Here is a 26312-nt window from a genome sequence, read left to right on the forward strand (position 1 = left end):
GGTTTATGCCAACAAGCCCATGACCACCCACGCCTTGAACGAGGAAATTGAGCGCTGTATCAACGAAATAAATTCAGCCACATTTATGCAAAACGGTCATGGAAAATTTCAACAAAAGAGTGCGTATGTGCCAGCAAAGCTGTGGAGGCCATTTACCCGATATGCTATTCCATGCATAACCCTATACTGTATACTTTATGAATCAATAAGAAATTACAATTTTTAATTAAAAACCTGTGTTTTCTATCAAAATTACTTCTTGCATGAATTTTGGGACACCCTGTAGATAAGCTTATACATTGGTTATACATAGCTTTTAATTTTTCAGCAAATGACAACATATACTAGTATATTATTTAAAAAAACTTGAATCGATACCTTCCTATAGTTTGGCAATGTTACATTTGTATCATCAGGGATCACAAAAAAAGACAATGATATGTGCACGCAGGCACTAACACTGAGCAAATGAGGCTGAATAAAGGCAACAGAAGTCGGGCCTAGATCCATGTCCCTTAGTGGACTAAATTGAATTGTCTTGGCTGTTGCGCTGACGATCTTAAAATGTAAGCTTCTCAAATTTGGGGCGGTCTCATGCACTCAAATTTGTTGAAATTTGGAGAGTTTTTTTTAGAGCTGAGGCAGATTCAATGAATAGTCTTTTATACTTGTGTTTGCTATGGTGTAATGGCTTTCTTCCGGCATATCCTGTGGTGGGTGCTAAAGGCATGGTCAGCAATTCCCGACTGCCTAGATGCATTCCTTGTGCTCAGATATCCTGATATTGGGTGTCTTACCTGTTTCACTATAGTAGGACAGTTTGCAACTGCAAGGGTCCTGGTAGGTCTAAGGGATGTGGCTGGTCTTTGGTGGAGCAGATAATAGATGCCAATTTCTTATGTAGTCTGTAACTAGTTGTAAGGTCATATTTCTTTAGTATTTTTGTTAATTTTTCGGATGTGCCCCAGATATATGGAATGGTGATAGATTTTGAGTAATCTTTGCTTTGAGGGGAGAAGGGGGGGGTTGTGGTTATAGTTTTAATATTTTTTGGTTATTGTGGGGGTTATCGCTATTCTCTAAGAAAGTATTATGGATATGTTCTAGTTCAGTAGTTAGGGCACTGTTATCCGAACTGATTAATTTTGCCCTGTTATATAGGGTTTTTATAATCCCATATTGTTGGGAGGGTGGATGATGTGACTGCTGGTGAATTTATGAATATCTACCTGTATGTGTAGGTTTTCCGTAAACAGAGAATGCTAGGGATATGTCAGGCTAGCATATAATCAGATTATCTACGAATGGGAGACTGTTATTGTTTTCCTTCTCCAAGGTAAACTGGATCCTGAGGTCTTGATTGTGGGAACAGATAGAGGGGACATCCATTGGTTCTCCACTCTCTCTGCCCCTGGCCAACTTCTTTATGGAGACCCTTGAAGAAAAAGCTTTAAACTCTACCCCACATAAACCCACTGTCAAACATTGCCGAAATATAGGAAAATTGACAATCATTATTCTTTGCCAACAATGCCAATTTATTTAAATCATCCTGTAGGATATCTATATCATGTTTATCAACTATTGCTCTTCCCAGTTTTGCATCATCAGCAAACAACTGAGTATCCTCTCTTAAATCCTTCCCTGTGTCCATTAATATCCATTGATATACAAATTAAAGAGTAGTGGCCTTAGTACCAAACCCTGAGGTACTCCACTAGTCACCATCATTCTAGATTCCACTCACCATATACTACTTTTGTGTCTGTCAGTTATCCCCTTCTCACATCCATGCTACCAGCCTCATATCCATTTCCATTTGGTATTCTGTCAAATGCCTTGGAAAAGCTAAGTATCATGATGTAGCCATTATCTTTATCCAATTCTGATGTCACTTTATTATAAGATGTGAATAAGTTACTAAGACAGGACCTACCCTTTACAAAACCATGCTGCTGTTGTATTTTACCTGTCACCAACTTTTCCAATACTTTAACAAGCACTCCTGATATATTAATTGGTCTGTAGTTTGCTACCTCTGTCTTTGAAGTCACCTTTATGCAATGGTACTATCTTACCCTCTTAGCTGAGACTTAGATTGAACAACTTTGTCAGAGGCAATTCCAATTCTCATGCACATTCATGTAGTACACGGGCTGATATGCCATCCAATCCCACTGGTGTGTTCACATTAATATTTTTTGATATCTGAACACCTTCTGTTCATCTACCTTAATTTTGATATGTGTCTCTGTAACATCATCAGCAACTGTAAAATCTCCACCTGGATGATACACCTTTGCAAAATGATCACTCAGCAACTCAACTATTTCTTTAGGTTCAGTCACCTTCCTACCATGAGCATTGCTTAGTCATTCTACCATAGTCATGTTTCCTTCACAGTGTTTATCTTTTTTTGCAGCTCTTGCTTTATTATCCACTTAATTCCAACTTGGTTTATCCTCCTGACCTTGGATATGCAGTTTAATACTGCTATTCTCAAGCAATCTCTGACATTCTTTCCTTGTAGCTTCTTATAGTTGAACATAACCCTTTCTTGCTATTATCAGATCCAACACTCTCAAACTTCTTGTCTTCTCCATAACATGTTGTTTCATGTAATTATCTCTTAGCAACTGTATAAATCCCACTCCCATCTTGCCATGCCTCCTTCCTCCCTCCAATCGATGTCCCCATAGTTAGTCTCCCATAATATTTGTTCAGCCTACAGTCATTGTGCTAATCTGCTGATGCATGGCATCTACATCTTCCTGTGGACCCCTGGTCTATAGCAGAACCCAACAATGTATTTTGTCCTATTTGCCTCTGTCTCACACCAGACAGCCTCAAACCAAACCATCTCCCTCAGACCTAAATCCTCTTTAACTTCTAATTTTGTTGGTTGTAATTCTTCAGCTATCATCAGCAATATCCCACCTTTTGTCCTGTTCCCTTTATCCTTCCCTGAAAATGCAATATCTTTTACATTCCATCCCTATAATTATATCATTTTCAGTCAAGCAGGTCTTGCTGATGCCTATCATTTTTCGCCAAGTCGAGCTGACTAATGCTAACTCCTAACCCTTATTCCTTATCAGGAATAAGGGTTAGGAATAAGAGTTAGCAAAGGGATGTTGAAAGGATGTTAGCAAAGGGTTGCTTCTGGTTTAGCAAAGGGATGTTGAAGTACATGTATTTCAACATCCCTTTTTACCCATAGTTACTCTTGTGTACAACTCATTCAAATTGGAAACCTGTGAAATCCCATTCGTCATTGCATAATCATTACTGTACACATGCTCATTTATCGCAGGGATGGCTAGACACGTGCTTGATCCTCCCGAATAGCTCTAGTTTCCCTGGTTTTGCACTACTACACTCTCACTAAACAACACTTTCTCCAAATATCTAACTCCAAAACCATTTAAATGTTGTCTGTCGGGCATATATAATTCCTTTTGTCCATCAAATTCACTCCATACATCAACAAACTCCACATCATTCCTCCTGCACAATCTTCTCGTCACAATCATATCATACTGAGACAGCAGACTTACAGTCTTTACTTTCTTACTCTTCATTTTGGTTTCTACTAACAATGTGCTTTTAGATCTTCTCTCATTGCGTATTACTCCCCTTTCAAATCATTTGTGCCTGCCAAAACAATTAATTCTTTTGCTTCTTTATTCTGCAAACTTAAAGTTTCACTAATATTGCTTGCACCCGGAAAACATGCTTTTGTCTCTTTCTCATTAAGTATACCTCTTATCATCAAATTCCCATACAATACTATCTCTTTTCTTCTGGTTTATCGCACTTTTAGGCTTTTCCCATTCACTCTTTCTTTCATTTTTCATCCTTCTGTATCACATCTAATCGTTTCTCAGTCATTCAAGCTTACGTTTTGTCCTGCGAAGGAGTCCGTAACCATGCAATTTCTTTCCGCATCTCATCATCCACAATATTACTTTCAACCACTTCCTTCAAACTCTCATTCGTATTTGTGCACTATCATTCACTGCTTCCTCCACATTCTCCACAACACTTTGACAATCCTGCCTTACATGCATAATATCAGTCACTTCATTCTTTGGCTCCCGATACAACTTGCGTTTGTTATACTTGCTTATGAATTATTTTTTTATGTAATTATTATTAATTACCAATTACGAGAAAATATTTTTCCCATTCTTGCTCTCATACCATAAACTTCACTCTTAGCAATGATTACATTAAACACACGCTACATCACACTAAATCCTGTGTTGATTTTAGTCACCATGGATGTTGCTATTTTTCTAGTATGCATCAGTGCCTCAACGAAAAACGTTTCTGAAAGGATATTGCTTAGTAATAGTTGACTAAACAACACCACTTAACAACACAGTCAAAAATAAAGAAAATACCACCAAATATATATAATAATATCACTAATATCTACTGAAAAGTAATGACTTAGCTGAGCAACACATTTCCAGTATCTGCTACTAAGGAATATGCTGGCACCCTCCAATTTAATTGTTTAATTATGTGATATAATTATGTGGATCCACCTAATAAAAATGGCTGCCATGATTAATAAGATGCTTGGAGAAATCTAAATAAAAAATTTCTTTCATCTAAATTTTGGATAGAGTGATAAAATTTAATTCAATGGAAGTGAGTTATAACTCACTTTCATTGAAATCAACAATTATACAGCTACAACCCTCATGATGATTTACTTTGAATGACTCACCGACCTTTTGTTTACAAAGCAAGTTTATATCTCTCAGGCATAGACTGAAAACAAACTGTTTCGATAAATTCATAGAATAGATTGTTTCCAGGCAGTTATAAATGCATTGTCTGTTTAGCTTTATTTGATACAATGCTTTCTGTATGCTGATTACTGACATACGTGTATTGAGCCTTCACTGAAACAGATGAGATCTAATCTGATTAATTATTGTTAGGTTAATCAGATTAATAGAAGCAAATATATTTGAAATCAGCATAAAATTTTTAATGAAATGATTTATAAACATGCTCAAAGTTATGATGAGTTCTGAATGTATTTGAATATGGAAGTAGTGGCAGTCACGAAGATGATTCATGATTTATGAACACTACCATCATTTTGCAGAAGAAAGCCTGATGTTCGCCCATTACCGTGATCATTTTGTGCTTTCAGAACTTTACAAGGTTCTTTTGGCATGAAGTTTAAATTCTGATAATTAGATATATTGGTTCATGATTATTCTTTTTCTTTTTAAATTTCCTGTCTAACAAAGTAAGTCATCTGACCAACCTTGCCCTACATTGTATATAATATGTATCTTACCTTATTGGCAAATACTTCTATATCATGATTAAGAACATATTAACACAAAAATGTTATCTGAGAATCTAATATGTTTAAACTATTTGCTGTCAACATTTGCTAGAAAGTAACTCACTGCTGCTAAAAATTCCAGGCAAAATCCCTTAACATCTGTATTAAAGGAAATTCACTATAGTGAGCCTGCCACTGTAACAAATTATTCCTTCATTCTTACAGGTTTGCAATAATAAGAGTGAATTGATTTATTTAAAATGGACTGGCCAGACACTAAATTTGTAATTATTATTAATGTTGCATGCCCACACATGATCCTTTGGGTATCTCTCATAATTAATTAGTCTTCTGACTTACAGAAATTCTTAGTAATGTTTTCTTATACACACACACTTCATTATATTAATATGATAATATTCTTTTAAATATTAATTTTTTTCCCTAAATACACAGTTTAAAAGCATGAAAGACAAAAACTGAACTTACTTTGAATAATTAACTTAATTTTTCCTTTAGTTACTCAAGAAACCTGAACTGTTGTTGCATTTTGCTGGCCCGCCTCTACATATCAGTGATGGTAACAGCAACAAGAATCCACGATCAAGTGACCTTGATTTAATGAAAATGTAAGCCATTATTTAAATTTTGAAGGTTTGCAGTAGGAGAAATATAAATGAACATTTAAAAATAATTTAATTAGGCTAATGTCCAGTCCTCACTTTCTTGTAGTTTGTTAGATATTTACCTTGGTTATTGAACAAATGAACGAAGATTGACTGGCAGTTTAGAACTTTTTGTTATGGTCTGTTAAACAAAATATCTGTTCTTGTTGTCGGGCAACAGGATAAATGGCAATCAGCTGCTGGAACAACAGAATAAAAGATAGGGGCAGTTAACATAAGAAGCATCAGTAGAAAAGTTGAGCTACCACATGAATTACCGAAATATAACATCAACGTAATTGGTGTTACTTTGGAAGACTAAAACATGCGATATACTTCTAATAACTATGAGATGTTATTATTGTTTAGGCAGTAGTGATAGAGAAAGGAAGAAATAGACATAGTTTAACACTAAACACAAAGATAAACATCTTAAAAATCAGGCAGTTTCTAGTACAATGTGGGCTAATTTCCAAATTGAGAATTGAACAGTCACAAATTATTTGTACCTATAGTTTCACAGAAATTATTAGAGAACAAAGTTAACATAGCAAAAAGGAAATGCTGGACAAGGTCTGATAATGGCTCAAAAAAATAAAAAAATCGAATTATATAAATTTACACAGGAATATATAAGAAATAAGTTGTACTAGCTGTATTATTTGTTGATAGGGATATATTCAGATTTATTCAGACTACAAGCGTATACAGGGATTTGAAATAGGAAGTTATCAGTATTTGGTTTTCAACAGAATGAAGATGATTAACATATTAAAAGAAAAAATATCTATGAGTTAAAAACAGAATCAGAATTAAGTAACTTTCAGAGGTGAACTGTATGATCATAAAGAATATATAAAGAAAAATGTAGTATGCTACATATTTAAATGTGGAAAACTAGTTAAACAAAAGCTGTGAGGTCATTGGGATGAACATAATTCTAGATAAATAGGAGCGAGGTGATACACTGTTCTAGAAACTTTTGACAAAGCTTAGAAATAAAAGAAGAGGTTCTGTAAAAAAAAAAAAAAAAAAAAAAACTTAGATGATAATGTTGATTCAATCATAAAATTTGCATTTGCTGAGGAAGCACTTCTAGATATCACAAACATAATAAAAAAAAGCAGGAAAGAAAAGTAAATGATATGGTAGTCGTTGTTGAAACTAATAATTTAAGTAGCAATAAATATAGTATGAGAGAGGATATGAAAAGTCTGTTGGAAGAAGTGAAAAAGAAATGTGAGAGAGTAAAAATTGTAGATTTACTACCCAGACGTGACAGTACAGAATTAAGGAGAGCAATAATAGCAAATGATTCAACTCACAACCTATATAGAAGAAATGGATGCAAGTTTTTAGATGTGCGAAGTGGATTTGATTGCAGAAAAGATTTGTATAAGAGGGACAGCTTACACTTGAATGGGTTTGGCATCAGGAGCCTGGAAACATTACTTATTGGGATGCGAGACCCAGGGAAACTAGATCATCATAGGAAGAATGGTTGAGGTTAGGACATTTCTTAAGATAGAAGTGGATTCAAGAAAAAGTCTTTGTATTTATATTTGCTGTGATGGGAGTAGAGTGGTCTTCTTATATTGGGAGGAAATTTAGCCTGAATATTTGCACACCCACCATAGGATATGCTGGGTGTGCAAAGCATGGTTAGCAAGTCCTGAGTATCTGAAGTGGTAGAAATGGATACAGTCCTTATTCTATGGCTTGCTTGGCCATCATAGGATAGTTAACTACAAGGGACCTGGTACGTACCTAGCTGGTTTAGCAACTGTGGCTGCTTTTTGGTGGGGCAAATAAGGGATGCTAATTTTTATATAGGTCTATAAGTGGTTGAAAGGTCTTTTTTTTAAAGATTTTTGTTAATTTTTCAGATGTGCTTTGGATATATGGAATAGTGATAGCTTTGATGTAGTCTGTTCTGGAGTGGATTTGGAGTTTTAATATTTTTTGGAGATGGTAGGAATTAGCCATTGGGTAAGATTGTTTTGTGAAGGTGGTCAAGTGCCATGGACTGGGTACTATTATCTGAACTACTTAATTTAGCCCTGTTATGTAAAGTTTTTATAATCCCATACTGTTGGGAGTGGAAATGGTGTGACTGAGTGTATCTGCCAGTATGTGTGGTTTTCTGTAAACAGAATGCCAGGGATCCATCAGGCTGGCATGTAATTAAAGTGTCTAGGATGGGGGAAACTGTTATTTTCTTTTTATAATGTAAAGTGGATCCTGGGATGTTGATTGTTTAGCTGTGTTAAAAATATGTTGAGAGCATCCATGCCATGTGGCCAAATGGAGAACCCATCATCGAAGAAGCATAGCCATACAGTGGGGGTCAAAGTTTAGAGCTTTCTTTTCAGATGTTTCCATGAAGAAATAGCTGGATGGAGGGAGAAGGGGCAGAGAGCCCATCGCTGTCCCCTCTGTTTGTAGAATTTTCCTTGCCAAACAAAATAGCTAGAGATGTTGGAATTTTTTTTTCACTTGGTTAGACTATAATAAATCAGTCCTGAAGATACTTCAGGCACAAACTTTGTTTGCTTACACTTGGATAAAGGATTAAACTAAATTAATTATAGTCTAACCAAGTGGAAAAAAACTTCCAACATCTTTCTCTAATCCAGAGTAATTCAATAGTAAGGTGAGACACCTTTTGGCAACTCGTATTGGTAAATATGACTTCTCCATTACTTCCACCTTAGTATCACCACCTCTGGGTCTGACTCCCACTGACGAGACCTCAATAAAGGTTGAAACCAGTCTGGGTAGTGGCCCTTCCCTTAATGCATAACATTATACAGGTCTGGAAGGAGATGTGCTTTGCATTATGGGAGATACTAAGACAAGTGATGAGAGCTTGGTTCACCTTTACCACAAGTTGCCTCAGTCCTGAAGATACTTCAGGTTCAAACTTTGTTTGCTTACACTTGGATAAAGGATTAAACTAAATTTATTAAAATAGCTAGAGGTCTAGTAAACATAAACAAGGATGAATTGGGAGGAAATTTAGCCTGAATAAGATCTCAAGTGTCTTTTAGTGGGGACATAGGTGAACAGAGAGGAGACATTGAAACTGACCATAATATCTGTGTTGGAGTGATAATAGCAAATTTGACTCTGCCAAAATATTGGAAGTATTAATTAAATTTATTTTAATTAATATATTAATCTACATGTAATGTGAACTATAGACTAAAATACACAAATGTTATTCAAGAAAAAATTAAAGAGTTTGAGAACAGAAACCAAACCTTGGATATTCAGTGGCAAAACCTGAAGAAAAAATTTATTGATTCAGCCAGAGAGGCATGTGGTGAAGTTGTGTGCAAGGATAGAAAAATTAGAACTCCATGTTGGACACAGGAAGTTAAAGAGGCAGTGAAAGAAAAGTAAAAAGCATATCAAGAGTTCCTGGTGGATAAGTCAACTTGTGCTCTTAGAGAATACAGAGACAAAAGTAAGAAAGCTAAACACTGTGTAAAGCTAGTTAAACAAAAGTCATGGGAAGACTTTGGCAAGAACATGAAAAATAAATATCAAGAAGATGGCAATATATTCTGGAGGTTGTTGAAAGAGCTCAGAAATGTGGGAAAGAATGCTGTAAAAGGAATTAGAGATGATAAAGGTAACATGAAAACTAGAGAAAAAGATATCCTTAATGTACAGGGTAATTTGGAAAATTACTAAATGAAACAATCAGTGACAGCACACTGATAACAAAAAACACTCAATAGGCATGCAATCAGGAATAATATCCATACTTGAAGTAGAAAAAGCCATCAAAAGTCTGAAATGTGTAAATGCAGCTGGAGCAGATGATATTCAACAAGAAATGCTCAAGTTATGGAGGTATAAAGTCTTACAGTGGCTGCACTGCATAGTTCAGAATGCATGGACAGAGGGATGAATTCTAGATGATTGGAGTAGAGCTCTCAATGTAACCATATATAAAAAATGAAAGTTATTTCCCTTTTTATATATGGTATAAAGAGATATTTCCATAGTGAGTGTTCCTGGTAAGATTTATGCAAGTATACTCGAGAAATGGTTGAGATGGATTGTACAAGGGAAGCTTGGTGAAGAAAAAAAGCTAGATTCAGGCCAAATAAGGCTGTCTGAATCAAGTTTTCACTTTATGACAAATAGTTGAAAAATCATTGGACTATAACGTAGATCTGTATTTAAATTTTGTAGAGAAAAGCTATTCAAAATTCAAAATGCTACATTTGTATTGTGTTGTCAATGGGACATTATATCAAGCAATACTTAGTCTTTATTTGAGTTGTAAGTCAGCATTTAGAATTGAAGGAAGTACAGGAAGATGGTTTAATATTAAATCTGTGGTCAGACAAGGATGTGCATTATCCCCTCTGTTATTCATTATCTATATGGATCACATTATGAAGGAAAGTGGTATCAAAATTGGAGATGTTAATCTTAGCTCTTTACTTTACGCAGATGATGTTATACTTCTAAATAAATCTGCTACAACAGTGGTTCTCAAACTTTTTACCTCTGAGCCCCACCTGACAAGAGAAAACACTGTCAGCCCTCCCCCCTAATTTGTTAGGTTTCATACTATCTGCAGCTAAAATACTTAAACAGATTATACATTGCGGACAATGTAATCAATGATGATTACAGTTTTTGTAAAGCCTAGTGATAAATAGTTCTCATCATACCTTCTTGTTTTCACACTCTGAGTAGCTTCTTTCTCACCACTAGTTGAAGGAGCACTGGTATCTTCATTTCTATCACTATTCAGGAAACGCTTCATTGTTCATAATCAAGTCAACTTTAAGAGGTAAACACATCAGCACAATTGCACTGAAACAAGTTGTTGTTGTTGTTGTTGTCTTGTCCTTTGAAGAGTCTTAGATGTTTCCGTGCGCTCTTACTGAAACAAGTGCCAATGAGATGTCATTAAGTCGCTGCTTTCAGCTGCACGTGTATAGTGCTGCCTGGAAGAGGATGCAGCCGCTGCCGAACTATTAACACTGCCTCTGGCACATGCGTTTTATAAGTGCAAGTGAAGAAAATAATTATTAGTTATTTTGAAATTCATGATAATTAAAACTTCTGTCATCAAAAGTTTTTCTTTCTGTATTTTTATTTGTTGTTATTTTTAAAACTGATTTAGGGGAGTTTTAATTTTTATCTGTAGGAAAGTATGCCATGCCCCCCCCCTTTCAAGCTATTCGCGTGCCCCCTGGGGGTTGTGCCCCGCAGTTTGAGAACCACTGCACTACAAGTCTGCAAGATTCCCTGACTAAAGTAAATAACACTGTTGTAATAGATATGGTATGAAGCACAGCATTAAAAAGTCAAAGACAATGAAAATATGCAGAAACATCAACTGCATTATGAATGAGAACCTATAGAACAAGTAAAACATTTCAGCTACTTAAGCACTATTTTTAGTGAAGATGGTAAATTAAATATGGAAATAGACAACAGAATCAACAAAGCTAGTATGGTTGGAAGTCAACCGAATAAATTTATATAGAATAAGAGAGAAATTTGTCAAAACACTAAATTAGCTGTATACAAGACAGTGTTCAAACCAATTTTAACTTATGGATCTGAGAGCTGGATTAGAAATAAAACACTTGACGAAAGACTAGAGACCGCAGATATGAGAGTCCTGAGAAAGATTATGGGTGTGAACAGATGACAGTAATATCATATTAAAAATGAGGATATTAGGAAAGAACTTGACATTGTTAGCAGAACTAATCTCAGGTAGTATGGTCACTTAAATAGAATGGGAGAGTAAAGATTAGTATAAAACAAGTGTTCTCTGCCAGGTTGGCAGGAAAAAGACCCAGAACACCAAGATATAGGTCGATTGATACAGTAAAAAGTGTCTTAGAAGACAGAAATATAAGATCTGATAATGTTGGAGTCTTGACAGGTAACAGATTGATTTGGAGGAAAATTGTAGATAGGAAGTTAGTGGTAATGTAAATTTTCATGCAGTACTATCATGAAAAACTAACTTCACCACTGACTTCCTATCTACAATAGGAAGAGGGTCAGGAATTTGATGATGATGTAATTTTTAAAAATGTAGTTATGAATAACCCTGTAGAAGCCTTACCATCAGACCTCCTTTAGTGTCGCATCTGTTTCTGGGAAGTTGAGGATGACAACGTTATATTTTTTTATTTTCTACTTCTTTTGAATCATACGCTACTGTCGTGATAAGGTTATGGATGTTGGTGTTTTCATTGGCACTGGTATTATTATTTAGGTACTGCTCTTGAATCACTTTCAGTTTTCTTTCTGTTATATGAATTTTGTTAGAGAAGCTCTCTTCAAGGGTGATAATTTGCTGTTCAAGACTGTCAACAATGTGCTTGCTGAGGTTTTAAAATTATTTAATGGAGGGGATGCACAGGGGAGGAAAAAATGGTTTGTTGCCAGCATGTGTCCACTAACAACAGAAATGACACATAAAACGGTTCTTCTTTCCCTGACTTCGAGTTTGCAGCTGCAACACTTCATGTGGTGATCTGTTTAGTTAGTGGTTGATTGTCAGTTTTTGGCAGCAGTACCTGAAGCCTCATGTTGCTGCTGGGCTTTGTTACCACCAATTTTGCCATGTGTGGTAGAATCCTGGTGCATTGCATGTGGGTGCTTGCTCACAGCCAGTATAAAAATAGAAGAAAACTTTTTTTATGGATCATGCAAGAGTACTTACGATTTTGTCTGGAGAACTTCAGACGCTTAAGAATTGCTGCTGTATTATCATTTAGTGCTAAGGTTTGAGAAAGAAAACACTTTTTAAAAAAGATTAAACAGAAGCACCCATTCAAGACAACTTGAATGGGTGCTTCTGTTCTATGTTTTCTGAACTTCAAATTTCTATCTACAATCACCCCAAGATCCCTTGGGGTGATTGTAGATAGAAATTTGATTTCTTCCAGTATAACTTGAGATTTCTTCCAGTATAACTTGAGATTTCTCTTAAGATTTCTTCCAGTATAACTCCAGCAAGTGAGTTTGAAGCATCCCATATGTGGATCCCAAATTTCAGAACTTTACATTTAATTGCATTAAACTGACTGTCTACTTTTCCAGTTTATTTGAATCTTCTTGAAGAGCCAGAACATCAGCACTATTACTAATAACCAGTAATACTTATTAACAGTAATGATCCCAGTACAAACCCTGTGGAACTCCACTTGTAAACTTCCTATTGCCTAATACTACTCCCTCCCTATATACAACTCTCTGACCTGTCAGAAAGCCAGTTACCAAGCCAGTTCCACTAATCTGAAATCCAAATCCATATGTTGCAACTTAAATACCAACTTGTCATATGGCACCCTGTCAAACTTTGCAATATCGAAAAAGATGTCAGTGTATGCCTTACCCTCATGCACTACTCTTGTTATGCTATTCAAAAAGGCAACTAGGTATTACAACAAGAGTGCACCTTAACAAATTCATGCTGGACTGCATAAATATATTATCCTCATCTGCTCATGTATGTGAGCTCTTACCAATTTTTCTAAAATCTTTAGGCATCTTGGCATTAAACGACTGTTTTTAAATCTTTCTTCTCCATACTACCTTAAATTAGCTCTTAGATTAATGCAGAGATTGTATACTTTTTTTTAAAGAGTTCTGGCTATTTTTTTTTAGGTGCCCTGGATATAAGAAACAATGATAGTATTACTATAGTATGTTTAGTGAGATATGAGGAACAATGAATTTGTTTATCTTTTTTGCCATTGTAGCCATTGGACAGAAAGTCTGAAGAATAAAGGAGAGTACAGTGGTATGATTGGCCTCAGTAGAAAAAAGACTGGAGGCTCTATTAACAAGAATTTGATAACACAATATTGTTGGGGGGAGGGGAGTTTATATATATTTAACTGTGTGAGTTTTCTGTTAACAGAAAGTGTACCATTAGGAAGACATTTTATTTTATTATACTTTGTACTGAGAGAGCAGTACTACTCTTACAACACTTCCAAAAGGACTGAAGAAGGCTGAAGCCATAACAATAGGCCAAAGCCTTTACAAGTATTAAAGTACAAGGGTATCACCCAATGCCAGTCCTTGTATCCTATTTGTCATGTGCTGATGGTAACGCCAGGCCACCAGTGTACCCTGCAAGACCCTTAAAGAAATAACTTTAGCATCACTCTTGGATAAACCAAGCAGAGACAAGTCTCTATAACTTGCTGCACTCCATACACAGTTTAGAGAGATGGTGACACTAGTAAAATGAGGAGCCGCCCCAAACTCCTCTTCTATTTGCCTGGCAAGATCAGCATTTTGCTCGTAGTACTGGACCTTGCTCTCATGGCAATAGGTAAGTGAGTACCCACTACCTGAGCATCAATTACCCAAACACTGCCATCTTTCCCCATTACAGTATCTGGCTTTCTAACGCCAGAAGTGGTTCTATGGTGTCGTTCAACTGTGGTCTCCCAACCTTTATTATTAAAACGGTTAGCCAATATGGAGACCACAGCAGCATGTCTCTTCACACGAACACCATGCGTTTGGAAACAGGATTGAGAAATATGTGACAAAGTCTCAGTGTAGCAGCAGCCAGCCCTACAACTAATGTCATGACTTCCCCATTGGGCTGTGTGGGCCCTAGTAGGTAGGGCATTTATTCTAGTCCTTATTAAATCAACAAATTCAAAGCCAGGAAGTAATCTGGTTCTGTCATGTACCCACTGATGTTGTGGGGTACCAAGTGTGACTCTGCTAATGAGGCGCCGTCTATAGTACCTTAAAGCAATGATGCCCATCTCTTATACTCATCTCTTGCTGTCTCAATCTGGGAGCCCTGATACTGGGTCTACCCTTTCACATTTCTAAAGTCCTCTTGGATAATCGGGCTATGGAAAGCCTCTCTACAGATAGGAGAGGGTGAAGTTGCAAGTTTTCCTATTCTAGCTAAGCAGAATCGTGGAATCAACCACCTTAGTGATGGGACCCTGAGCCTGCCGTCCTTCACCCAAGCATGGAAGTATGCTACTGGGGTGTCAGGCAGTAATCGGAGCCATGATCTAATGGCAGCACGAACAGCCCTATCCATTCGGGACAGTACCGAGACACATGTCCTACCAAGAACCAGTTTATGGTAAAATCGAGGTAGGAGATAATAGGATAGAATAAAGAGCCTTTGCTGGGGCTTAAGAGGAGCTTGCCTCAAAGCAGTAAGCCCAGACTCTAAGGCAGAAGGGACAGAAGACCTCCCCTTTGGAGTGAACATGACACCAAGGTATCTCCACTCCTCTAGAATGGTCAAAGCATGCAATGGCCTCATGTGCAGGGAAAACTGTACTATCATTCTTTAGCTTTTTGTCATGACCTGAAAGGACAAGAGCTAATGAACAGGACTTCTCAACATTAATGTTCAGGCCTCTAATTATGAAAGAAGTCAAGGAGTTCCTGCAAGCCTACCTTTGTGGAGGCTACGAGAATAAGGTTGTCAGCAAAGGCCATAGCATTAAAGAAAGAGGTATCTAGAGAGTAATGAATATGTTTAGGACGGGAGCGAAGAAACTCATCTATGATGCAGTTGAAGAATAAAGGGGGATAGAGGGTTTCCCTGATGAACATCTGCACTGCAGGTATTGTGGGTATTAGAGTATCTAGAAAAGGCAGGCTATTATTATTTTCTTTTTCTATAGTGAACTGGATTCTGGGATGCTGTCTTTTAAGATGGAATTGAAAGATGTTTAATGTGTCTGAGCCATGTGGTCAAATAGAGAACACATCATCAATATCTTAGCCAGATAGGTTTGAGTATAGCACTAACAAGGCATGTTTTTCAAAATGCTCCCTATAATTGGCTAGAGGGCAAGAGAGGGGGAGCCCATGGCTGTTCTCTCAATCTGTTTATAAATAACATCTTTTCAAGTTCAGTAGCCACGATCAATGGTAAAATTAAGAAGATCGATTATATCTGTGGGACAAACATTTTTTAATAAATTTAAAGTTTCAGAAAGAGAGATATTGGTAAATAGAGGTGACATCATAGCTTATCATGATATCGTCATTGTCATACTAAATTTTGGATTAAAGATTTGAAATGAGTGGAATTTTTAATGTAAGAAGAAGGATGACCTATAAGTGGAGTTAAGGATTTAGCTAACTGGTTGACTATTTTAAAAGAGGTAGAGTCAGCATCATCTACTATGGGATGGAGAGGGTTATTGGGTTTATGAATTTTTGGCAATCGATATATATGTGTGTGTATGGATGGAAAACTAAACAGTTGGAATTTTTTAACTATTTCAAGAGGCCAAGATGTAACATTTTTAAGAAACCTTTTTAATATTTTCTTTTGAGAGTTAGTGGAATCATAATCCATTGGTTTATAAGTAGTGTGGTCTCTGAGCAAAATATTCATCTTCCGATTATATTCACTGGCATTGATGACCACAGTAGAATTACCCTTGTCAGCTCTAATGATTATTATGATACTATCTTCCCACTTGCATGAAACTTAAACATTCTGGTTAAGAGCACTACTCTTTCACTCCTATAACACAGACTGATGTCTCATATGCCACATGACTGTGTATTCCCGTTGAAATTTCTTAATATCCAAAACACCTTAAGTTCATCTAACTCTGTTCCCATCCCAGTCTCTATCAGTAATTTTCTCTTCTTTTGTCACCTTACATCCGAATTATCCTTCCATAATTATTCATTCTTTTTGCTTGCCATGTAGCAAAAGAATTCATTAGAATTTCTCTTGAATGCTCAACTATTTTTCTCTCAATCTGATTTTGCCTTCCTCACCATGCTAGTCACTATTCTTGCCTGTGCATTGTATTACTCATGAGCCAGCTGATCACCTTTCTTCTTATATACTCTACATAACATATTCTTCCTTCACATTACTTGCTTAATGATATTACTCATCCATTTAACCTCCTAACATGGGTATGTAATCTGATACTTCTTTCCTTAAATACCCTTGACTATTTCCCATGCATTACTGTTATCCATTCCTTGCAGTTTCTTAAGCTATAGCACTGCTTCAAGCTGCCTCTGGAGTTTGTTATACCAGCTTTGTAGTCTGACAGTTTCCTTCTGAATTGACAATTTTACATGTTTAGTCACTTCCCAGGTCAAGGCTGTATATACGATCATGCCCCTCGGACAGAGGCAATACCTTGGTTATAGACAAATTCTCTGATGCTGTCACCAGGTCCAGTATTCTTGACTCTTGGTACCTTCCATCACATGCTGTTTCAGGTACTTATCTCTTAATGGATGCTTAAATACATTTTGTTTAAATTACATTTTGTCCTATATAGCCTTTTCTCCTTCCAATCTGTGTTTCCATAGTGAAGTCTCTTATAATAATTACTTGGTTTGTGGTCATTGAGCTGATTTAGTGATGCATATCATCCATGTTCACTGATGTTTTCCCTGGCTTATAACAGCCACAAACTATATATGTTGTCCTATTGGCTTTTATCTTACTCTTAATCAAATAGTTGCAATGTGCTACCTCTCTCAAGTCTTTCTTGCTGAATGATTTTGCTGGTTGCAATCTTCTGCTATTATTAGCAAATCCCTCCCTTCTGTTCTCTCTATCCTCCCTGAAAATATACAATATCCTTTATTCTTACCCTTGATAATGTCTACTCTATGAACCATGTCTAACTAATTTTTGTCCAGCTCAAGCTAATCAATTCCAGAAACTCCTCAAATTTTTTCCCGAGACTTCTGAATTAGCATATATGTACTGCAATATCTGCTTGAGTCTCCAGGTATCTTATATATCTTGAATCTTATTTAGATTGGCATCGCATTCAGATTCGAAACCTGAGAAACTGCATATTCGGTATCCTATGATCTTTCTCAGTTTCTCTCTCTCACACTCACACACACACACACACACATATCTCAAGGAAGCTTCCTTCCCTGCAACACACACAGCCTCACTTGCATCATCCTTAATAGCTATAGTTTCTCCTAAATTTCATATCTATTCTTTCACTGAGTGAAATGTTTTTACAAACATGTTAACTCCAAATCGATTCAAGCGCAATCCATCAGGCGTATACATGTCTTTCATTCTATTATATTCTATCCGTCTAAAAAGTTTACAATATTCTTCCTTCACAACCTATGCATTGATTCACTTGTAATTATGGCCCTTCTTGGTTCACTGCTATCATACTTTGGCAAGAGACTCACAAACTTGACTCTCCCAATCTTCTTTTTGCTATGTTCAGTAATTCTTTCATATCTTCTCACATACCATACTTTTTATCTTTTAAATTGTTCATTCTTGTCAACGTGATTCATTTCTTTATATTTTTCCTTTGCTGTACCACTTGCGAGATACTTCTCCAAGTGCTGTGGCTCATATTTTGTCCTGTGAGAGAAGCCATTCATTTGCATAATATGCTGGATGTTGAAAGTTCTTGCTTAAGATCATGTTCCTTTTGATTGCCATCTTTCCTATTTTGAAATGGACATTCTGTGGAAAAAAGATTACAAGAAAAATCTGGCCTAGCACAACATGGAATTGACATTGACCACAGAATTATCTGTCTAAAACATACTTATTCCATCAATGCCACACAAATTTGGATACTTATGGACTGCATCTCCTTATTAAAAGGCAGGGAAAGTCTCATTCTTATCAGTAATTATATATATATACACCAATCCTTGCATGTCATCTGACTTCTGGTAGAGTACCACATAATCATGCTTCAGATATCTGACTCTTCAGTTATCAGAATGGCATGTTCTGATAATTTAAGGGTTGGATACATGATAGATTATTGTGTGTGTTTTATAGAAAACTCATCCACAGGAGGTTGTCAACCCATAGTACATTGCTACCATGGATGGGCAATTGCTACAGCTCGCACACACACACACATCACTATGTCTCTTTTATACCATCACAAGGCTCATATTTTTAATTTTTAAATAATCTATTGCTAATTTTTTACCTTGCAAGAAACAATTAAAATCTTTAATTGCCAAATATCTCAACCCAAAATTGACAGGTTATCATCAGAGACAATAAGTACATTTGCTGCTTCTGATGATAACCTGTAAATTTCAGGTTGAAATACTTAGCAATTAAAGTTTATTTTAATTGTTTCTTGTGTGTACATTAACAACTCGTGCGTGTGTGTGTGTGTGTGGAGTTTTTATTTAAGACTGGTAGTAGTCTAATTTTATGCTTTTACTTTTTTTCCATATTGAAGTTATATAGTTTATTGAACATATTTTGCAGTGTAATGGACTCAGTAGTAGAATGCTGTCACAGTAATGAAAGTAGTGTTTGTTACATCAGTGTATCTTGTATAGCAGCATTACTGGTAAGTCTAGAACAAATCTGTGAAGGCAAGAATATACCAGAAGAATTAGTAAATCAAATTAATACACAACAGAAGATACTAGATGATGTCGACTATAAAAGTAAGAAATTTTTATAATTACTGAACCTAATGTGACATCTCTTAATTTGAAAAATTCATAGCAAAAAAATAAAAATTTAGCTGCAGTTGAGGTTTAGATTAAAATCATAAATCAAATTTAGTCCATATTTCTTACTTGAAATTAATATTTGATATTGAATTTCAGATTATTTATTCTATTGATGCTAAGAATGAAATCAGGATTGACAAAATTATTTTCAGTTTTTAATAAATTCAGCCTATTTAAAACCTGCACTGATTGTTATGAGGCTTTATTAAGCTGGTCTGCAATTCACTTTACAATAATGCAGTATCATTATTGCATAGAGATGTATTACTGATCACAATAATATTGCATTTAAGTATTACAAAAAATAGCTTTGTTAGGTTTTGCTGCATTTTTTTTTGTTATATTATTTTCTATTCTGTTCACAGAATAGAAATTGTTTCAATTAAATCTTTAAATGTTTTAATGGAACATACATATTGTTATACACTCAAATGGTTAACATGTGCAGAAAAAATAATTTATTAAAACTTCAATATATTTCATCCGATGTTACATGGACGTCATTGGGGAGAGAAGAGAAGGTCAGTTAATTACATTGAAAACACAAATTGCAAGATATGAGTCACATAGAATGTACTTAGGCAGCTCATATCTTGTCACACCTGAGTTGACAGGAGAAACACTTGAAAGTTTTTTCACTTGGTTATACTATAAATTAAAGATGCTAAGAAATTATATTCTCGCTTACACTTGACTAAAGAATGTAATCAAGAATATAATTTCTTCGCATCTTTAATTTAGGAGAATACGTTATTAAAATTCAAAGGAATAAACTGGATAGTTTCTATACCAAAGAAATTACATAACCTAATCAATATTAAAAAAAAAAAATTGCAAACAGTTGAGGGCAATAATTTCCCATTATTTTGAAATTGGCATGCAGTTAGTCAGTCTTTTGATACCTTTATAATCCTTACTCCTATAAGCAGTATTAAATTTTCTGTTTCTGGAAACTTTCCTTTGCTGGCAGATACATCCATCTGTTCTTCTGATTCTCCTCTGTTAAATCACTCTGGTGACTAATGGTTATAAACTACCATCCAGAAAATTATCAACGGTTATCATTCCTCAGCCAGACTACATGATGTAAAAAGAATTTCCATACTCTATATTAAAGTCATCTAAACAAATAGCATGGATTCTTCACATTTACAATCTAGATGCTTCAAACCAGCTACTACCCCTCTCTCTCTCTCTCTCTCTCTCTCTCTGCCAGATGTCCATCAAGTGACCTGTTCTTGTTGGTTTTTGTTACTCTGAACAGATTAGCCATTCTACTTAGATTAGCATCCAAAAACATTAATTACATTAAATATTTAGAATCTGGCAAGTCTTGTTTTCCCTGCCATTGATACTAGACAGAGTTCATAGAACCAAACCACGATTCTTCATTCCAACAAATTACAATTTCATCATCTGTTCCTTGAAACGTGAAACCTTACCGCATCTTCTGACCCTTAACTGCTCTGATTGTTTGCCAATTTCAAAATTCTGGGAAGTAATTGCCATTAACTGTTTATCTTTTTTAAAATTTTAATAGTGATTAAGTTATTTTATTTTTTGTTACAGAAACTAACCAATATTTTCCTTTGAACTCTAAGTGCCTGTCAACTCAGTTATGACCTGAATATGAGCTAGTAAGCACATCTACAATACTCATATCTCGTGTTTAATGTTAACGTAATTAGCTAATCTTCTCTTCTCTTCCTGATGTATATAAAACATTGGATGAAATATATTGGAAGTTCAATAAATTTTACATTTATTCTACACATATTAACTATGTGTGTAACAGTTATTGTTAATATTGTAGCCAAAAGCTATAATATCATTCATATATTTCATGTAATATAAAGCATTATTATTGTATCAGTACCTGTAAGTAGTCGAGGGCTGAGCGAAGGGCCTTAGAAGTGAAATTCCTGGGTAACTATCATACCTCTTTTAAAACATTCACAGAAGATGCACTCACAATGTCCATAGCAGCATATTCTCTTCATTCACCACATGCCATTAAAAGAACTTAGATCTCATACTCTTCCAGACTACACCCTTACTTAGCTTTCAAGCCCCCCCCCCCCCCCATACACACTTGCCATGGGTTGCAAAATTTCTCCTGCATCTATATCGTAAGATCCCTTTATCAGGGCTTCTGTTTCTAACATATCTCCTCCTGTTTCTAAAACTCTGAGGACCTAAAACTTCATATGCGAAGTTCCACATACCAGATAATATCCATTATTGGCTAACCAAGATAATATCTTGGTTAGCTAGTACTGGATCTTTTCATCTTTTTCCCAATCTCCATGGAAATCCACATCTGAATGCAGTAGTCCAAATATAGTCTTATCAGTGCCATGTAATGTGATATCTTAAATACCTCAACATTGGGTTTCTAAACTTTACCTCATTGACCACCATCATCATCCTTAAGCTTTTAGCTTCATCGTACACCTATAACAGATTCCTTTAATATAATGCCCTGTCTTCAGTGCAGAATGCATAACTTTGCACTTAGCATTATTAATTGACATTTATTCACCTTTGTCCATGCTACCATTACTCTGCTAATGTAATAAATTAGCCATGACCCTGCTAATTTATTACATTAGCAGGGTCATTAGCCATAACCCTGCTAATATAATATGCCATGGGAAATCTCATCATGCCAAAGTGCATAACTTTACACTTACTAATATTAAACTGATAGCCACTTTCGTTTGTCCAAATTTCCTGCCTATTCAAATCATTGTGTAAGTGCTGGACATTAGTAGCATCCCTGATTGCCCTGTCTATCTTCGCATCATTGGCAAACAATTGCACATCTCCTGTTAGACCCTTCATAATGTCATTAAATATAGATTGAACAACAATAATCCAAGGACTGAGCCCTGAGGTACACCACTGGTCACCTTAAATCTGGCAAATTCACACCAACCATATACTACCTTTTGATATGCCTGCCAACCATCCACTGATCCAAGTCAAGAGTTTATATTCCAATCCGATATTCTCCAGTTTATGGAATGGTCTTTCATGTGGTATCCTATCAAATAGTTTAGAAAAATCCAACATTATCATAGTGTCTCCATTCCCTTTATCCAACTCGGACATAACATTGTTATAAAATATGAGCAAATTGCTAAAACATGACTTTAGTAAACCCATGCTGCTCCTTACAGAGTATAGTCTTGTTTGTCTACCCATTTCTGTATGCGAGTTCTTACCAACTTCTCCAAATTATTCACTACCACTCCAGAGATACTGATAGATCAGTAGTTAGACACATCAGTTTTGCACTACCCTTGTGAATGGAACTATCATACATTCCTTCCATTCCTGAGCTGAGACTTAAGTTATACAAACTTGTGAAAGGCCTGGCTAATTATGCTGAACATTCCTTTAGCAAACGTGCTGATATTCCATCTGGTCTCTATTGACGAATTCTTATCCAGGTTATGCAACAGTTCTTCAACCTCGTTTTCATGCACCTCGACTCGTAACTCTTCATCCAATGTAACCACTGTGCACCATGTTACATATGCCTGGTTGATATAGCTTAGCAAAGTGAACACTCATTAGTTAAACAATCTCATTAGCTTCTGATTCAAGAGCACCATCTGCATTCAATAAAGTTATTTTTCCACATTCATTTTTTTTTTCTTATGGCATAACAATAAAGTTCTTTTGGATTGCCTTTAGCTTGCATAGCCAGTTTCTTTATATACTCAAATTTAGTTTTCTGCACAATACTGATTACTTTTCTGGCCTGAGCTTTATATATTTCATAACTTCCCTCACTTTTATTCTCATGATATTCTTTCCACATCATCATCTTCTGGATCTCTTGCTTACTAAGGTTGCACATCCATTTCACTCCCACCTATTTATTCTTTAAACACTAGGGATACATTCAGATACTGCCTCATTTAAGCACTTTTTCAAAGATTCCCATGTACATTGCTGACATTTTTCCCATTCAGTAACTGATACCACGAGACCAAAGATAGTATTCTGATAAGTTGATCATAATTTCCATCTCTGTAGTTCAGCATGTAACTTGTTCTAATGGGAACATCGGTGTAATTAGATACTTCCCAAGAAAGCACAACATGATTACTATCACCAACTAACTGGTGCTAATAATCATATTCTTAAGAGGTCCCCACCTCCCTGATGCTATGAACAAATCTAACACTCTTTAACTCAGAGTTCCTTCTTTCACAATTTTGAATTGAAAACAACTTGCTATATTATAGAAATAAACTGTCATATATTTTCCATATTAAAACATGCATATTAACTTTAATTTAATTAATAACAATGTTCAAATATTTAGTTATGTTTAGCAGTTTGACAAGATTGTCTCAGTTAAGTTCTCTTTCATTGATACTCTCAAATTTGATTTAATGATTTTTAGAGCTGAAAATAAATACTCTGCACTGGCTTGTGTAGGGGAAATGCAACCACCAAATATTTCTGAAATTTCTGAAATATTTGGTGGTTTAGACATTTAAAAAAAAAAGTAGTAAACAAAAAGAAAAGGGAAATTAAAACTACACCATGAAAGTATACGTGTATATGACTGACCAAGTTAGTTTGAGCATAATGCACCAGATTTCAGTTGTGTTTTGTTTTTACAGTCAGAGAATTGACACTCATCTTAAATAAATACTCAAATAGGTATTGACATTCATCTGGATGACTATATCTTCGTTAACTTATCTCATACCAAGGTATAGTAAGCATCTTGAGTTCATCACTTACCCTCCCCTACAGAGTACATTTATTAGGTCTTACTTTACTTCCTTACCATGCATTGTAGAGTTTCAGGCATTGGTAGGTGGCGATACTGAAGTATTTTAAATAGGGATAGCTATTGAACATTATCTACTGAAGAGTAAATAAAGTTGGGGATAGATCTGTGCTGTGGTCAGTAAACAAAGAAAATGGCAAGAAATCATATACTGATGACAAAAATGCAGAGGATTGGCAGATCTGCATTCAAGAGTGAGTGTAAAAAATGATAAAACAAATGAAAATGTTCCAGAATTCATTTATATTTTCACAGTATATGACACTTGAAAATCCATATATAGACTACTCTGATGATATACAATTTTTAACAACATGAAAAAAAAATGCAAATGGAAACAATAATGGGAGACTTGTATATAAAAGAAAAATAGAAAGTATGTAACTGTATAAATGAAAATCCAGAAGTAACATTTACATTTTAAAATTTCATATTAGCATAGATTGTCACTTAGCTGAAATCTTCATAATGAACTAAATTTGTATAGGCTCTGCCATTAAAATCAAAAATAACCTGAAAAATTTGGCAGAAAGTCAATTTAATAATTTGTCATCTCCATTTACAAAGAGGAAGGAGGTTCAAGTGATGACAGCTATCTTACATTGGTAAGCCCAAGTAAAGGGAAAAACTCGATTGACACAGTTGCTGTGAATGAATGAGTGTCTTAATTAGATATTGGTCCAATGTCCATCATTAGGTCCAGTTTGAAAACTTACTTGTTCACACTAGCTGTTCCAATCATTATCCCTTTTTTTATTTATAAAGTGGCAGGCAGGGAAGCAGCATTGCTTTATTTTTTTCATAATTTCATTGATTTGTTTTTAATTACTTGCTTTTAGTTTTAAACCTTGTTGTTATTAGATTTTAATAAATTCTTATTTAAATGTTACAGATGTTCGCTGTAGGCACAGTGATTCACATTTTCATAATTTAACTGGAAAGTGCTCTTCATCTTACATACAAGATCATCTTGGTAAATGTGATAATGAATCAAATAATATAATTACAACAGAACAACACTCAGATTGCATTCCAAATGTTCAGGGACCTTGTGATCTTAATATCGATATTGAATGTTTTAAAAACTCTAATCAGGAGGATTATGAAAATGTCAAAAGAAAGAGTGTAAAAAGTGATAAAACAAATGAAAATGTTTCAGAATTCATTGATTCACAGGATATAATACCTGAAAATCCATATATAAATGACTCTGATGATATACTATGTGAAAATATTGAAATAGAATATATAATTGATGAAAAACAAGCAACGACTGAAAGGAGTTTAGAAAATGAAGAGCTCTGTAAACAACAGAGCAAATTACAAAACATTGTAGATGAAACTGAAACTAAAAATAAAGAGATTGAAATTCCAAAAGCTGGTGAGATACAGATATGTGAACCATTAAGTATTGCTGATAATAAATCTGAAGAGTATTCTGATGCTAACAATCCAGTCTTTGTGGAAAAAAAATATTATACAGAAAATATTGATATTATAAAAGAAGGCAGCAGTGATTCTTCATCCACTACAACAGAAGGCCCTGAGGATAGCCTTAATGATGAAGAAGTAAGTGCTTTTAGCAGTCAACTCTCACTATAGCAAACACCATTATAATTAACTTAATCAATCACTCACAAACTATCAAAAAGTCCCAATCATAGCCCTCTAAATATAATGCTATCCTACAAGAAATTCATTATAACAAACTGTATACCATAACTAATTGTATAATAAATTTAGTTTAATCCTTTATCTAAGTGTGAGCAAACAAAGTTTGCACCTGAAAGTATCTTCAGGACTGGGGTAAGGCAGTGCAACACCAGGACGACTCCTTGCAAAGGTGGAGCAAGCTACTAACACTCCTACTAAGGAGTCGTGCTGCTGTTGCACTACCTTACCCCAGTCCTGAAGATACTTTCAGGTGCAAACTTTGTTTGCTCACACTTGGATAAAGGATTAAACTAAATTTATTATATTCTAACCAAGTGAAAAATAAACT

General features: G+C 35.3%; 1 protein-coding gene across 4 annotated transcripts in view; it reads left to right on the plus strand.

Moving 5' to 3' along the window:
- LOC150096041 (brefeldin A-inhibited guanine nucleotide-exchange protein 3) overlaps positions 1 to 26312 on the plus strand; it is a 377536-nt gene that overhangs the window by 80436 nt on the left and 270788 nt on the right. For all 4 annotated transcript variants that reach the window (XR_016549919.1, XM_090408931.1, XM_090408932.1 and 1 more), the window contains exons 13-15: positions 5834 to 5943; positions 19241 to 19425; positions 25203 to 25879. Coding sequence is in view for 3 of the 4 variants with exons in the window: in XM_090408931.1 (XP_090265057.1) it covers positions 5834 to 5943; positions 19241 to 19425; positions 25203 to 25879 (972 nt within the window). In the remaining variant the exon portion in view is untranslated. The remainder of the gene's footprint in view (positions 1 to 5833; positions 5944 to 19240; positions 19426 to 25202; positions 25880 to 26312) is intronic.

The sequence above is a fragment of the Typopeltis vanoorti genome, chromosome 19 (assembly GCF_054136105.1).
Source record: "Typopeltis vanoorti isolate ZY-2024b chromosome 19, IOZ_Tvanoo_1.0, whole genome shotgun sequence".
Taxonomy (NCBI): domain Eukaryota; kingdom Metazoa; phylum Arthropoda; class Arachnida; order Uropygi; family Thelyphonidae; genus Typopeltis; species Typopeltis vanoorti.